At 49.8% G+C, this 12,963-nt stretch overlaps 1 protein-coding gene across 1 annotated transcript in view; it reads left to right on the plus strand.

Moving 5' to 3' along the window:
- Positions 1-12,251, plus strand: part of LUZP1 (leucine zipper protein 1) — a 95,258-nt gene extending 83,007 nt beyond the window's left edge. Inside the window, exons 4-5 of the mRNA XM_068969382.1 lie at positions 3,473-6,651; positions 8,294-12,251. Of these exons, the coding sequence (XP_068825483.1) occupies positions 3,592-6,651; positions 8,294-8,449 (3,216 nt within the window). The 5' untranslated portion in view covers positions 3,473-3,591 and the 3' untranslated portion in view covers positions 8,450-12,251. The remainder of the gene's footprint in view (positions 1-3,472; positions 6,652-8,293) is intronic.
- The last annotated feature ends 712 nt before the right edge of the window (positions 12,252-12,963 follow it).

The following is a 12,963-nucleotide window of genomic DNA, read 5'->3' on the forward strand; positions in this document are numbered from 1 at the left end:
TTCTGAGCTTCCTGAGTCTGTGGTGTGCTTTCTGACAATTTTCGGAAGTTATGTCATTATTGCTTCAGATTTTTCTTCTCTTCTTCGTCTGGTAGTCCCGTTACATTTGTGTTAAACTTCTTGTAGCTATCCCACACTTCTTGGATATTCTGTTCTGTTCCCCCCCGTCGCCTTTTTTTTTCCCTCTGCCTTTCAGATTTAGAAGTTTCTACTGACATATCCTCAAGTGCAGAGACTCTACCAGCTGTGTCTGGTCTACTAGTGAGACAGTCAAAGACATTCTTCATTCGTTAGTGATTTTCACCTCTAACATTTCCTTTCGATGCTTTACTATAATTTCCATTTCTTTGCTTACCTTACCCATATGTTCTTGGATGTTGTCTACTTTTTCCATTAGAGTCTTTAGCATATTATAGTTTTGAATTTCTGTGTAATAATTCCAACAGCTCTGCCATGTCTGAGTCTATTTTTGATTGTTGCTCTGTTTCTTTAAAAACTGTATTTTTAAATACAGTTTTTAGTATGCTTTGTAATTTTTGTTGAAAGCTGAGCATGATGGGTGAAAAGCACTTAGGTGAGCAGGCCTCTCATGATGTAGTGCTCAGGTGCAGGGGAAGCGCTCTTCTGTTCCACGGTTAGGTCTCAGTCTTCAGTGAGCCTGAGCCCCCCGGGCTGTGAATTTCACAAGTGCTTCTCATCGTCAGGTCCACACGCCACCCCTCTCCCTACCCCACTCCCTGGGTAAAACGTGGTGGCTGGAGTTGGCATATTCCTTCCTCCATGTGGAAGGTTAGAGAGAGCTGCAGTTAGGTATTTTCCTTCCCCCACGTCAGTTAGGTTTGGATAAGACTCCAGTAGCTGTGACACTGGTTTCATAATGGTTAATTTTACCCTCCTCCAGCTGGCAGCACGAGGGGATTTTTCTCCCATGTTCACTGTGGGAACCTGGTACAGTTCCTGGAGGTACAGCTCACAAAGTGTGGCACATCCCTCCCAACTGCCCCCCTCCCCCTCCAAAAAAAACTGAGACAAACTGCCTGTTGGTTGACTCCCAAGGTTGTCCACACTGAGCCTCCAGCAGATTGTCAGTGCAGTTTAGGTTTTCCTACTCTGGTCCTAGTTCCCATGGAGGTTTCTACCTATGCATTCATGCTCCGGTAAACTGTGATTCTCTGTATCAGCTTGTCTGTCTAACTTGGGGAAGCAGTTTTCTCTGAGACCTCAGTTCTCTCTGAGACCTCAGTTCTCTGATGGATCTGAGAAGAGTTGTTGATGTTGTTTGTTCAGCTTTTTATTGTCAGGAAGAAGTGATGGTTTTAGAAGCTCCTTACATGCTGGGCCCAAAACTAAAAGTCTACCCTACTTCACTATGCTTTTTACTTCTTTTGTGCCTTAACATTTAAAAAAATATTTTTTATTTTGGCAAAAAATGCATAAAATGTGTCATCTTAACCATTTCTAAATGTACACTTTATTAGTGTTACATATATATTCACATTGTTGTTCAACCAATATCTGGAGCATTTTTTGTCTTGCAGAACTGAAACTTTACACCCATTGAGCAAGTCCCTTTCCTCTTTGCCTCAGCCTCTGGCAGTCACCATTCTATTTTACTTCTGTGAATTTGACTATTCCAGTGAAGTGAGAGTGTTAGTTGCTTAGGCGTGTCCTGCTCTTTGCGACCCCACTAGGCTTTGCTGTCCATGGAATTCTCCAGCAAGAATACTGGAGCAGGTTGCCATTTCCTTCTCCAGAGACTCTCCTTGACCCAGGGATTGAACCTGGGTCTCCCGCATTGCAGGTAGATTCTCTGCTGTCTGAGCAACCAGGGAAGCCTTGTCCCAGGTACCTCATATGAGTGAAATCGCACGCTAGTTCGTCTTTTGTGGCAGCAGTATTTCACGTAGTTCAGTGTCCTCAAGGTGCATGCATGTTGCTTCATTTTTAAGACTGAGTAACGTTTCATGGTATGTGTATACGTTTTGTGTATGCATTCGTCTACTGGTGCACACTTAGGTTGCTTCCACCTTTTGGCTTTTGTGAAAAATGCTGCTATGATCACAGGTATGGGGAATTCCCTTGTGGTCCAGTGGTTAGAACTCTGCACCTCTGTGCTTCCACTGGTGGGGGCCTGGGGTTCAATCCCTGGTTGGGGAATCGAGATCCTGCAAGCTATGTGGTATGGTGCCACCAGAAGGGGGGGAAAAGCCAAAAAACACGTGTGCAAATATCTGAGATCATTCTTTTATTTTTTTGAATATATACCCAGAAGTGGAATTGCTAGATCATATGGTAATTCTCCTTCTAAGGTTCTGAGGAACCATCATGTTTTTTCATATAACAGTTTCCCAGCAATAGTGTATAAGGGTTCCAGTTCTTCACGTCTGTATACTTCTTGTTTTTTGATAGTAGGTGTCTTTGGATATCATCTTTGGAGAAATGTCTGTGCAAATCCTCTGCCCATTTTAAAATCAGGTTCTTTTTTGTTGTTACGTTGTAGGAGTTCTTAATATATTCTGCTTATTAATGCCTTATCAGATACGTGATTAGTGTCTATTCTTAATAAGGTTCTAAGGTTAGTTGTAACAGCACTGTCCTCTTCCCCAAGAACAGAACATTTTAAGACACCTGAATTCTGATTGCTGTCTTTATGACTTACATGTTGTTATTGTTTAGTGTTTAGTTCCCCTTTGGTTTTATCCTGTTACTTCTCCCCAGTCCTCAGGTGATCTTTAGTGTTTTACTGAATCAGTGCTTGTTCAGGTTAATTTTTCTGTCTTGCGTCTCATGCCTTCTGAGATCAGTTTCTATATTTTGAAGTATATCCATAAATCGATCTTTCAGTGACCATCTGTTAATAATAAACACTTAAGGCTTTAGTTTCCTCTTAGTCTCAAAACCTGTCTCTAATTGTATCTTTTTTTCATAGTTCCTCTGGGTATTTACTTCTAGGTTACAGTTATTTTCTCTTATAACTTTTTAAAGATATTATTATCATGTCTTATTATCTTCTACTTGACACCCACTTAAAAGTCTCCACTGAGAATCCAGGTCAGTTGTTTTTTCTTTCTTCATAGAATATTTTCCCTTTTCTCCCCCCAACTTAGGCTTTTAAAAAGATCTCATGGTGCTTTGCTGAATCCTTATGATGCGTAAGTGGAGATTTTATTTTTATCCTTCTTAGGTTGGGAGTTTGCTTCCTGAACATGGAACAGTTGGTCATGTGAATGAGGCATTTTTCTGTCTTTTTGCAGTGCTGCCATTGGTGGCATTCTTCATTAGGGTGAAACTAGGCATCAGCCATAAAGAACCAGTGCCTTCCTGCAGGTTTAGTCAGATTTACTCATTCAGTAAATTTGAATACTTACCATGTTCTAGGCTCAAGAATTACATATGGTAACTCTTGCAACTGGGAGCTGAGGTGGAGACTTCAGATTTGCCGCCTAACATGCTTTCTGCTTTTCTTCTGTAGACTGAGAATGGTCTCCAACTGCCAAAGAAGATTGTGGGTGCCAAGAGAAAGGTAACCGTTTCTTATCACCACGAGTGGAATTGGTCACCTCTGGGAGCCCACATTGGCTGGCAGTAGACATGGCTGAGTTTACAAGCTACAAAGACACTGCTTCTAGCCGCCACCTGCGGTTCAAGTTACAGAGTCTAAGCCGCCGCCTTGATGAGTTGGAGGAAGCCACAAAAAACCTCCAGAAAGCAGAGGATGAGCTCCTGGACCTCCAGGACAAGGTGATTCAGGCAGAAGGCAGCAACTCCAGCATGTTAGCCGAGATTGAAGTGCTGCGCCAGCGAGTGCTGAGAATCGAAGGCAAAGATGAGGAAATTAAGAAAGCAGAGGACCTTTGTCAGCTGATGAAGGAGAAGCTTGAAGAGGAGGAAAACCTCACCCGGGAGCTGAAATCTGAGATTGAGCGGCTCCAGAAACGGATGGCAGAACTGGAGAAGCTAGAGGAGGCCTTTAGCAGGAGTAAGAATGACTGTACCCAGCTCTGTCTGAGCCTGAACGAGGAGAGAAACCTGACGAAGAAAATCTCCTCTGAGCTGGAAATGCTCCGGATCAAAGTGAAAGAACTGGAATCTTCCGAGGACCGCCTGGATAAAACTGAGCAGAGTTTAGTGTCAGAGTTAGAAAAGCTGAAATCACTAACTCTGAGCTTTGTAAGTGAGAGAAAGTACTTGAATGAAAAGGAGAAAGAAAACGAGAAACTGATAAAAGAGCTTACTCAAAAATTGGAGCAGAACAAAAAAATAAACCGCGATTTCACCAGGAATGCTTCTAATCTTCTGGAAAGGAATGACCTGCGGATTGAGGATGGTATCTCTTCCCCACTGCCGTCCAAAGAAGCAAGAAGGAAGGGCGCTCTGGACTATCTAAAGCAGGCAGAGAATGAAGCCAGAAACAAGTCAGAAAACGAAAAGAACCGCAATCAGGAAGACAACAAAGTAAAAGACCTCAACCAAGAGATTGAGAAACTCAAGACGCAGATCAAACATTTTGAATCCTTGGAGGAAGAGCTTAAGAAAATGAGGGCCAAAAACAATGATCTTCAGGATAATTACCTAAGTGAACAAAATAAAAACAAACTCTTAGCCAGCCAGCTGGAGGAGATAAAGCTACAAATCAAGAAACAGAAAGAATTAGAGAATGGGGAGGTGGAAGGGGAAGACGCTTTCCTGTCCAGCAGAGGCAGGCACGAGAGGACTAAGCTTAGAGGCCATGGGAATGAGGCATCCGTGAAGCACACGGCCCGGGAACTGTCCCCCCAGCATAAGCGGGAAAGGCACCGGAACAGGGAACTGGCCCTCAGCAATGAAAACCCTCTGAACAACAGGCAGGTCTCCTCTCCCAGCTTTACCAGCAGGAGGATGGCCAAAGCTTCCCATGCAGGGGCAGGTGCTGACAGTGGGGCTCAGGAGGCGAGGAGAACCGAAGACCGGTTCACAGCTGGCTTCTCGCAGAGCGAAGGGAAGAAGTCCCGGGAGCAGCCGCCGGTGCTCAGCCGCTACCCGCCCGCTGCCCAGGAGCACAGTAAGGTCTGGAAGGGCGCTCCCAGGCCAGGCACCGAGAGTGCGCTGAAGGGAAGAGTAGAGAAGGCGACGCGAACGTTTAGTGACAGCACCCATGGATCTGTTTCCAATGACGTGTCGGGGAGAGGCGACAAGGCTTCTGACACCTCTGCTGAGGCCCCCTTTGGCAAGAGGGGGCAGGTGCCTGGCAGTGGAAGTCAAATCACTCAGGCTGCAGATGCTGGCAGTTCTAAAGCCACTGGAGCCCTGGCCACATCTCGACGCTCTTCCTCAGAAGGGCTCTCTAAGGGGAAAAAGGCTGCTGGTGGCCCAGAGCCTGACATCAGTTTCCCCGGCTCCAAGACTCCATCTCTATCCAAGTATCCTTATAGCTCCAGGAGCCAAGAGAACATCCTTCAGGGATTTTCAACCCCAAGTAAAGAAGGAGTTGAACAACCTGTGGCAGTTGTGATGGAAGACAGTAGTCAGCACGAGGCCCTGAGGTGTCGAGTCACCAAGTCCAGTGGCAGGGAGAAGCTGGACTCGGACGACGACATGGACATGGTGTCTCTTGTTACTGCCAAACTGGTGAACACGACCATCACTCCAGAGCCAGAGCCCCCGCAGCAGCCCCAGTCGAGAGAAAAGGCCAAATCCCGAGGAGCGGTTAGAGCCTCCCTGTTTGAGAACGATAAGGATGTAGGAACAGAAAATGAATCTGGGAAAGCTGTCAGAGCCTCCGCCAATGCCACGGAGCTCCCAGAGGCCAACGGCCCCGGGGCAAAAAGCCAGCGGCCCTTCAGCCCCAGAGAGGCCTTGCGGTCTAGAGCCATCATCAAGCCTGTCATCATTGATAAGGATGTGAAAAAAATCATGGGAGGATCTGGAACCGAGGCCGCATTGGAAAAACAGAAATCTGCTTCCAAACCAGGGCCAAACAAAGTGACCAGCAGCATAACTATCTACCCCTCGGACAGCGGCAGCCCGCGAGCCACTCCGGGCGAGGCCGCGCGGGAGAGGCACACGTCCACCAGCAACATCCAGGTCGGGCTGCCAGAGCTCGCCTCGGTGAGCAACCATGTCAGCTCCCCCTTTGAGCTCTCCATTCACAAACATGACATCACCCTGCAGCTCAGCGAAGCGGAGAGAACAGGAGATGGGTCCCTGAAGAACAGGCCGGAAACTGTGGTCTCTCGGAGCAGCATTGTAATCAAGCCGTCGGACCCGGTGGAGAGGAATAGCCATGCACCCCCAGCGGAGACAATCAGGTGGAAAAGCCATAGTGCGCCTTCAGAAGCGGGCTCTTCAGACACCAGACACGTCACTGTGCGCAATGCCTGGAAGAGCAGGCGCGACTTGAACTCTGCAGAAGACTCCCCAGGTCGTGTAGGTAGACATGTGGAGTCTCCCAACCCCCACGCCCAGAGATCGTCCACAGACTGTCCAGACCCTGAACAGCCTGGCTCATACTTTTCTGAGCAGGGCACTCGAAGGGGCGGAACCTCAGGGGATGTCCCCGAGCTCGCCTCCAGAAGGACCCAGAGCAGCCTCACCGTGTCGGAGGTGTTCACGCGGCGGAGTCGGGCAGGGGACGCCGTCCCGGCCGAGGCCTGGAACCACTCGGCAGGCACGGTAGGTCCCGCTTCTCCCCCTTGCCCCTTCTCCTCCCACCTTCCCCCTTTCCTTCTGTGCTTTCTTCCTGATTCTCCTCTGCCCCGGCCTGGGTAACTCGGGATGCTGGAGACTTTGGGGTTAGGAAACACTGAGCAAGACCTGCGTGGTCCAGAGGGCTGCTGAACATAGGGCGGATTGGGCTGGAAAGAAGAGGGAAGTACCTTGAAGAAGGTATTTGGCAGAGAGCAGCATGAATTTCCAAAATCCTCTTTCCCAATTTCCTCCATACATGAAGGGTACAGGAGAGGAGAGATGTAGCCTGTTCTTGCAGTTTGCCGGAGCAGCCAGAGGCGCCGGGTTCCTGGCCCCGCAGAGGAGCACGCGGGCTGCTGGGAGGCGCTGGTGAAATGGGGAAACCCTGCGCCCTCTGTGTAGGCAGAGGCGGGCCGAGGCAGGGAGCTGTTTGGCTGCCTCCTCAGTTTAGACCGCAGAGTTTTGCCAGCCGCTGGCATGTAGGGGCTGAGGAGAGCTAGGGCTGCCACCGGGCCTACAGTGATAAGCTTTATGCCCGAGCATCACTGTCCCCCGCATCTATCTAGCCCATTACACCACCAGTTTGAGGGCAGGGCTGGTCGGCTCCGTGTGGCCTGTTACTGAACAGACAGACCCAGAATCTCCCCTTACCCAAGGGTCAGAGCGCCAGATCAGCGTGTGGTGGGAAGCCCCTGGGAGTCTCAGATGTGAGTCCTGTGATGAAGAAAGACATCTTCGAATAAGATATTGTTCCCTTCTTTTAAAAGGCAGGGGGTGACTGTATTGAGTTAAAAAGCCCTGGCAGTCTTTACAGGGTACTCAATACCGGACAAAGCACTTCTCCACCCAGCGTATCCTTCATTCTGTCCAGCAGCCCTGGGGGGTGTGTGGGGACTATATTATTCCTCTGTTTTAAGACACGGAAGCTGAGGGTCAGAGACACAAGGTGCCTCCCCCAAGGCCACCCAGGTGAGTTACTGGAAGAGCTGAGATCTGAATCCATGGTTCTGACCTCTAAACCCAGCGCTCGTTTACCTTGCCAACTGGAACTTCTCACTCAAACTTGCATTCTCTGATCTGCATTCGCTTGGGTGGATAGACCAACAAGAACATTCCAAAGGCAGAATTCTGCAAGGAGTGGAAAAAGTTGGATGAAGCTGAAGCTTTGGTTGTCTGGAAAGTGTAGGGTGAAGGGCACGTACGGGATACGGTAGGAAAGGCATGTGAGCCTTTGGTAGTTTGTGGGCGGGAAGTCGGATAGAGCTGGCCGTCTTCTTTCTCACACCTCCCTGCCTGTCCGCCGAGCACTTGTCTCTGACCCCGAGAGGCACATGCAGCCCTCCAGGACTGCTGGCCCCTGTTGGGGGCACTGCCCCAGTGCCCCTGCTTCTGGCACTGTCCATCTTGGGGTTCCCCTTCAGCCATGGGCCTCCAGTCTACCTCGGGAGCCCTGAGCATCTCGGAGCTGGCACGGGAGCTTGTCTGCTGGCCTCCCCTTTCCAGCTCTGCCATGGGCTCTCTCTACCCCATCTCCCCCCGCAGGGAAAGACCACGGGGCTGGGCGTGCGGGTGTCTCGATCCTCACTTGGGTTGTTCTGCGCGGTTGACTTTTGTCCTGTTGGCACAGGAGGAAGGGGACGACTGCACCCTCAGCGTCTACAGACGACTGCACAACTCCCTCGAGAGGTCTGAACTGTCCATGATGCAGGGGCTGCCGGAGCCCGGGCGCGCGCGGGCTGAGCAGCGGCTGCGGCCCACCAGGCCCTGTGCCGAGGACAACTGAGCCAGCCGGGCGACGCCTGCCGTCTCCTCTGCCCCTGCTTCTCAGCTCATCCACCTTCCTGCCCTGAGGAGGGGCCAGGCCAGCCCCCAGGCCTTACCTGGGAGACTGTGGCAGAGAGCCCGGCTGTGGCCAATTGCTTGCCAGTTGGCCAGAGGGGATCAGAAACTACAAGCTGTGCGTGCTCACCCGGGCTCCGCCTTCATTGATGCATGAGTTTTCTCTCCTTATCCCCGTCCCCCAGGTAGGATGGGCCAGTCCGGCCCCCAAATGAGGAAAGACCTAGAAAATATCTTGGATCCCCACCACACAACAGCAGCCAAATCTCTTCCCAGCTCCTCTGTGGGTTCTGTGTTGTAGGGCAACCCCTTCTGTGTGGTTAAGATTCTGATTCCTTAGTATCCTCACTGTATCCAACTCACTCGTTTGCCCAAGGGGCCTGCGCACCCACCAGCCATCAGCTCCATCTGCGGGGCCTCCGTTTCTTCCCCTGTGGAGTTCCTTAGACTTCTACAGCGACAGAGATCTGTGTAGCCTCTAAGGGTTTATGGAACTACCCTTTAGGTTGATGTTTCTCTGACTTGTCCCCCTGGCTGACCGTTTTCCGGGGGCAGAGCACACGGGTACCCTACCTACTGGAATGGCATCGTCCCTCGTCACCAACCCCGGCTCTCTGCTCACCTTCCAAAGGCAAATGGGAGCACACAAGCCTCATGCGCCTCCTTCCCTGGGCACCCACCGTGCTGCTGGCCCGGCCTGCTCCTCTCCTGAGGCTGGAGACCTCAGGCTGACTGCATCATCTCCTCCTCTGGAATATTCCCAGACTCCACTGGGCCAGACCCAGCATCCTCTGCCTTCTAGGAAGTGCCAGCGTCGGGGAGAGTGGACAGGAAGAAGCGATTTCCCTTTAGTCACTCCATAAAGCAATAGCTCCATGAAAAACACGTGGACTTTGTTCCTCCTCCTGGTCCTCCGAGGAGGAGGTATCGCACTTTACGAGGCTGATGCATCCTACCAGAAGCTGGCCCGTGAGCGCTGCAAGGCAGCGATCGTTGTGACAACTTTGGAGGATAGGTGAACATGCCCATCGAGAGCCCCAGGCTTAACGGTTCAGAAATCAGCAAGCCTTTCAGGAAGCCATGGAAAGAAAAACCGATTACAGTTTCCTTACACCAGTCCCCTGGGGAAGAACCATATATTCTTCGCACTGCTTTTTCTATAGCATTCTCTCAGTTCAAAGGGATCCCTTTTCATAGGCTACCTTTATGAAGCCGACACTGTTTCTTCATAATGAAAGATGGCATTGGAGTAGAAGTTGAGAAAGCTGTTTTCTTCATGGCTTTATACTTCCCTCCTGTGTGACCTTAGGCAAATCATTGTCCTCTTGGGGGCTCAGTTTCCCTATCTATAAAATTAGTTCTTTAAAATGGATGGTCTCCAAGGGTCCTAAACATGGCATTTTAAGTTTGGTTTCCACCCTGTAGGGGAGTGATTCTCACTGTTGGAAGGTGTTGTCCAAATGGGTTTACATGTGTCCTTCCCGCTGCCTTTGTTTTTCTGGGCCTTATTCTTTCCAGTTTCCTGTGTTTTAATGTCGAGAGGATAAACTCAAGAGAAGTTACCTTGGCCCTGTTTTTCTAGTCTGTAAAATGGAAGGGTTAGATGGTCTCTGTGGCCCTTCTCAATACCAACCTTGCCCAGTGCTGCACAGCAGGCCGTGTGCTTTCCATGACACGATTTGGTATATCTCCAGTTCCACTGCTTCTCGAATCTTCTCTGCCTCCACTCAGGGTGGGAACCAGCATTCACCCCTCCCTTGTCTGCATCAGGTTTGGTGGTCTTGGAGGAGGCTTCGGGAGCACCTACCTGACTTTCACGGACAGGCGTGTTTTGCTCACACTTCCATTTCCCGGAGGCTTGCCAATCCAAGGGTTGTAATGTGGTTTGCCTTTTCTCCTCATCGCTGCCTCAGATGCTCAGGACGCTGTCTTCAGAATCTCTTCCTGCTGCTTTTCCTGGCTCAAGGCTGCAGCCCCTCACTGTAGCCTCCCTGCCACTCTGCACTGGTCAGCAACCCTGAGAGTCCAGAGGAAACAGACCTCTATGGTAGTCAGCTGAGACTATACGAAGTTAGGTCTGTGGCTCTTTGCGGGTGGAAACAGGTGCCAGACCATGCATGCCTGCAAAGGTCTCGCCAATAATTCTTGTCTCTTTGGGCGTTTGGAGCCCTGGATCCTGGTGCTGTAGCTCCTGGTGCCAAAGTCTGAATCTTTCCACAGTTCAGCAGCACCAGCATCTGCCACCGCCCAGAATGCTCTGTGGGAGAGGGACAGCTGTGGTGCCCTCTTGCTGGGGCTGCTGACTTAAACTCTGAGTGCAATAGGGTTTGATTGTACAATTATTTCAGGATAAATATTGTTTCCTTATTCTGCACACTTTCTAAAGCCCGCTGTAAAATAGATTTTATTTTTAAACATCCTCAACATTGCAGAAAATACTATTTGTAATAGCAAGTGAAGGCTAGAGGCACAGTTCCTCTGGGCTTCAAATGGCTGGCAAGGCTGGCTCTCAAATTCCAAAGTTAGAAGGCCCGTTTCCGAAAAGCTATCTAGGCGTGACTGGCCCCAGACCTCACCATCAGAGGTCCTGGAGGAAACTTCCAAATGGGAGACCTAGGAGTTGAATAATTGTCTTATCAAGCCAAATATTCCCACTGTCCCAGCCAACACACCCACTTTGTACGACCAGCCTCTTCCACAGCCTGGCTCTGACTCGGACTTTTCCTGGCAGATGTGTGGTTGTGGGAGGGCTCCTAGGAGGGTCGGGGAACCTGGCACTCCAAGAGCTGCTCAGCTGGAGGAAGGGGCGCTGGAGGCAGAGCTGGCCACACGCGAGGAGCTGGTCTCCGCCACCTGCTGCCGCCTGTCTCACCACTCGTGATACTCGGAACCACCAGAGAAAGAAAGGATGGGATGGTGGACAAGGAAGCCGTGGCTGTTCTGCTTTTGTGTGGCAAGGAAACAGTTACAGGGTGGGTTGAAGGGCTCTGCAGTGGGGCCAAGGACTCCAACCTCAGCCACAGGCGAGCTTGCACATAACTCATCATCCTCTCCTGTGGGGTGGGGGCGTCTGTACTGATCTTGGACTTGTCATCTCGGGGCAGTTTTACTTCTTTACATTCAGTGGGTTAGTGCCAAGTGCTCCCACTCCCCAGGAAAGGACTGGGGACCCCGTGTCTGGGTCCCCAGCTGCCTTTGTTGGTGTGGGCTTATTGTCACTCTGACAAGACTGCTTTGGAAGAGCTGCTTTTAGGGATTCCCTTTTAAGTACCCCAGGTTGGGAACAGGGTTCTCACAGCCTCACAGACAAGAGCATAGGAAAGGGGCCCTATTTTCCTGCTGCTTCACAGCTCAGAACATGTACTGAATGGAATGTATTTTTAAGAGAATAAAGTCTATTTTTTTTTTTTTTTTTTGTATTTTAAAGATTGGGAGGGCTAGGGAAGTAGCCCTCAAATAAACTGTTATTACCTTATAGGCCCCTTCGCTGGGGACACATCAGTGTGTCGGTCTACACCTACTCGCTCAGGCAGGTCCTCTGGCCGCTCCCTTGCCCCTTGGAGGCTGGGTGCAGCAGCTTCTTACATTCCTGCTCCAAGCACGGGACCAAGGAGGCCAGACCCTGTTGCTGGAAACCAGGGCAAAGCCATGAGCAATGACTCAGGGCTCCTGGGTGCATGTGAATAGTTGCAGCTGCCTGTCTGCATGTATCCTCTGGCTCTAATGCGGTCTGCTGGCTCTGCAGCACAGTATGTAACCAATAAAGCTCCCCAGTTTCCACATGCTCTGTGTGAGTGTGGGTCAGTGATGCCATTTTCCTTGATGTCATCTCTGTGTACAGCTGTTGCTATGCACTGGTGCAGCTAGTATATTTCACTGTGTTTTACTGAAAATACTCAGCCAATTACAGATGTCATTAAGGACTGGAAACAGCTGAGGCTATGGACGTTTCCTCAGACTCATGTAAGTGGAGTTAGAATCATAAAGCAGTTATTTCATTACTTTTAGGCTTATCTGTCATCAGATACACACAAAACCACCATCTGTTATCTCCCAGGCTGCCTATGTTATTAAATAACACAAACTCTTTAAAAAGCACGTATCACTACATCAGACAGCTAAGCCCCTGAGGTAACAGATGTTCATGGCAAAGCTAGGGTTCAAATATAGGTTGTATTCCAAAGTCAGTATACTTTCTACTCCATGTTCTCACCTTTACATTATGGTTACACCACCTGTCCTAATCCTGGTGTGCAAATTTTCCCACGGTGGTCATTCATTCCAACTAGGGGAAATGCCCTCTCCATCTCCACCTTCCAGTCGGACTATAATGTCCTTAAATCTTACTAAGGATAAAACCTCATTTAAATTGTTTTTAGGAAAGAATTGACTGACAGGAGCAAAATCCAACTTACTGAAGCAGATTATGTGCCTACACTTACAGTCATGTAGTCTGTC

The sequence above is a fragment of the Capricornis sumatraensis genome, chromosome 3 (genome assembly GCF_032405125.1).
Source record: "Capricornis sumatraensis isolate serow.1 chromosome 3, serow.2, whole genome shotgun sequence".
Lineage (NCBI taxonomy): Eukaryota > Metazoa > Chordata > Mammalia > Artiodactyla > Bovidae > Capricornis > Capricornis sumatraensis.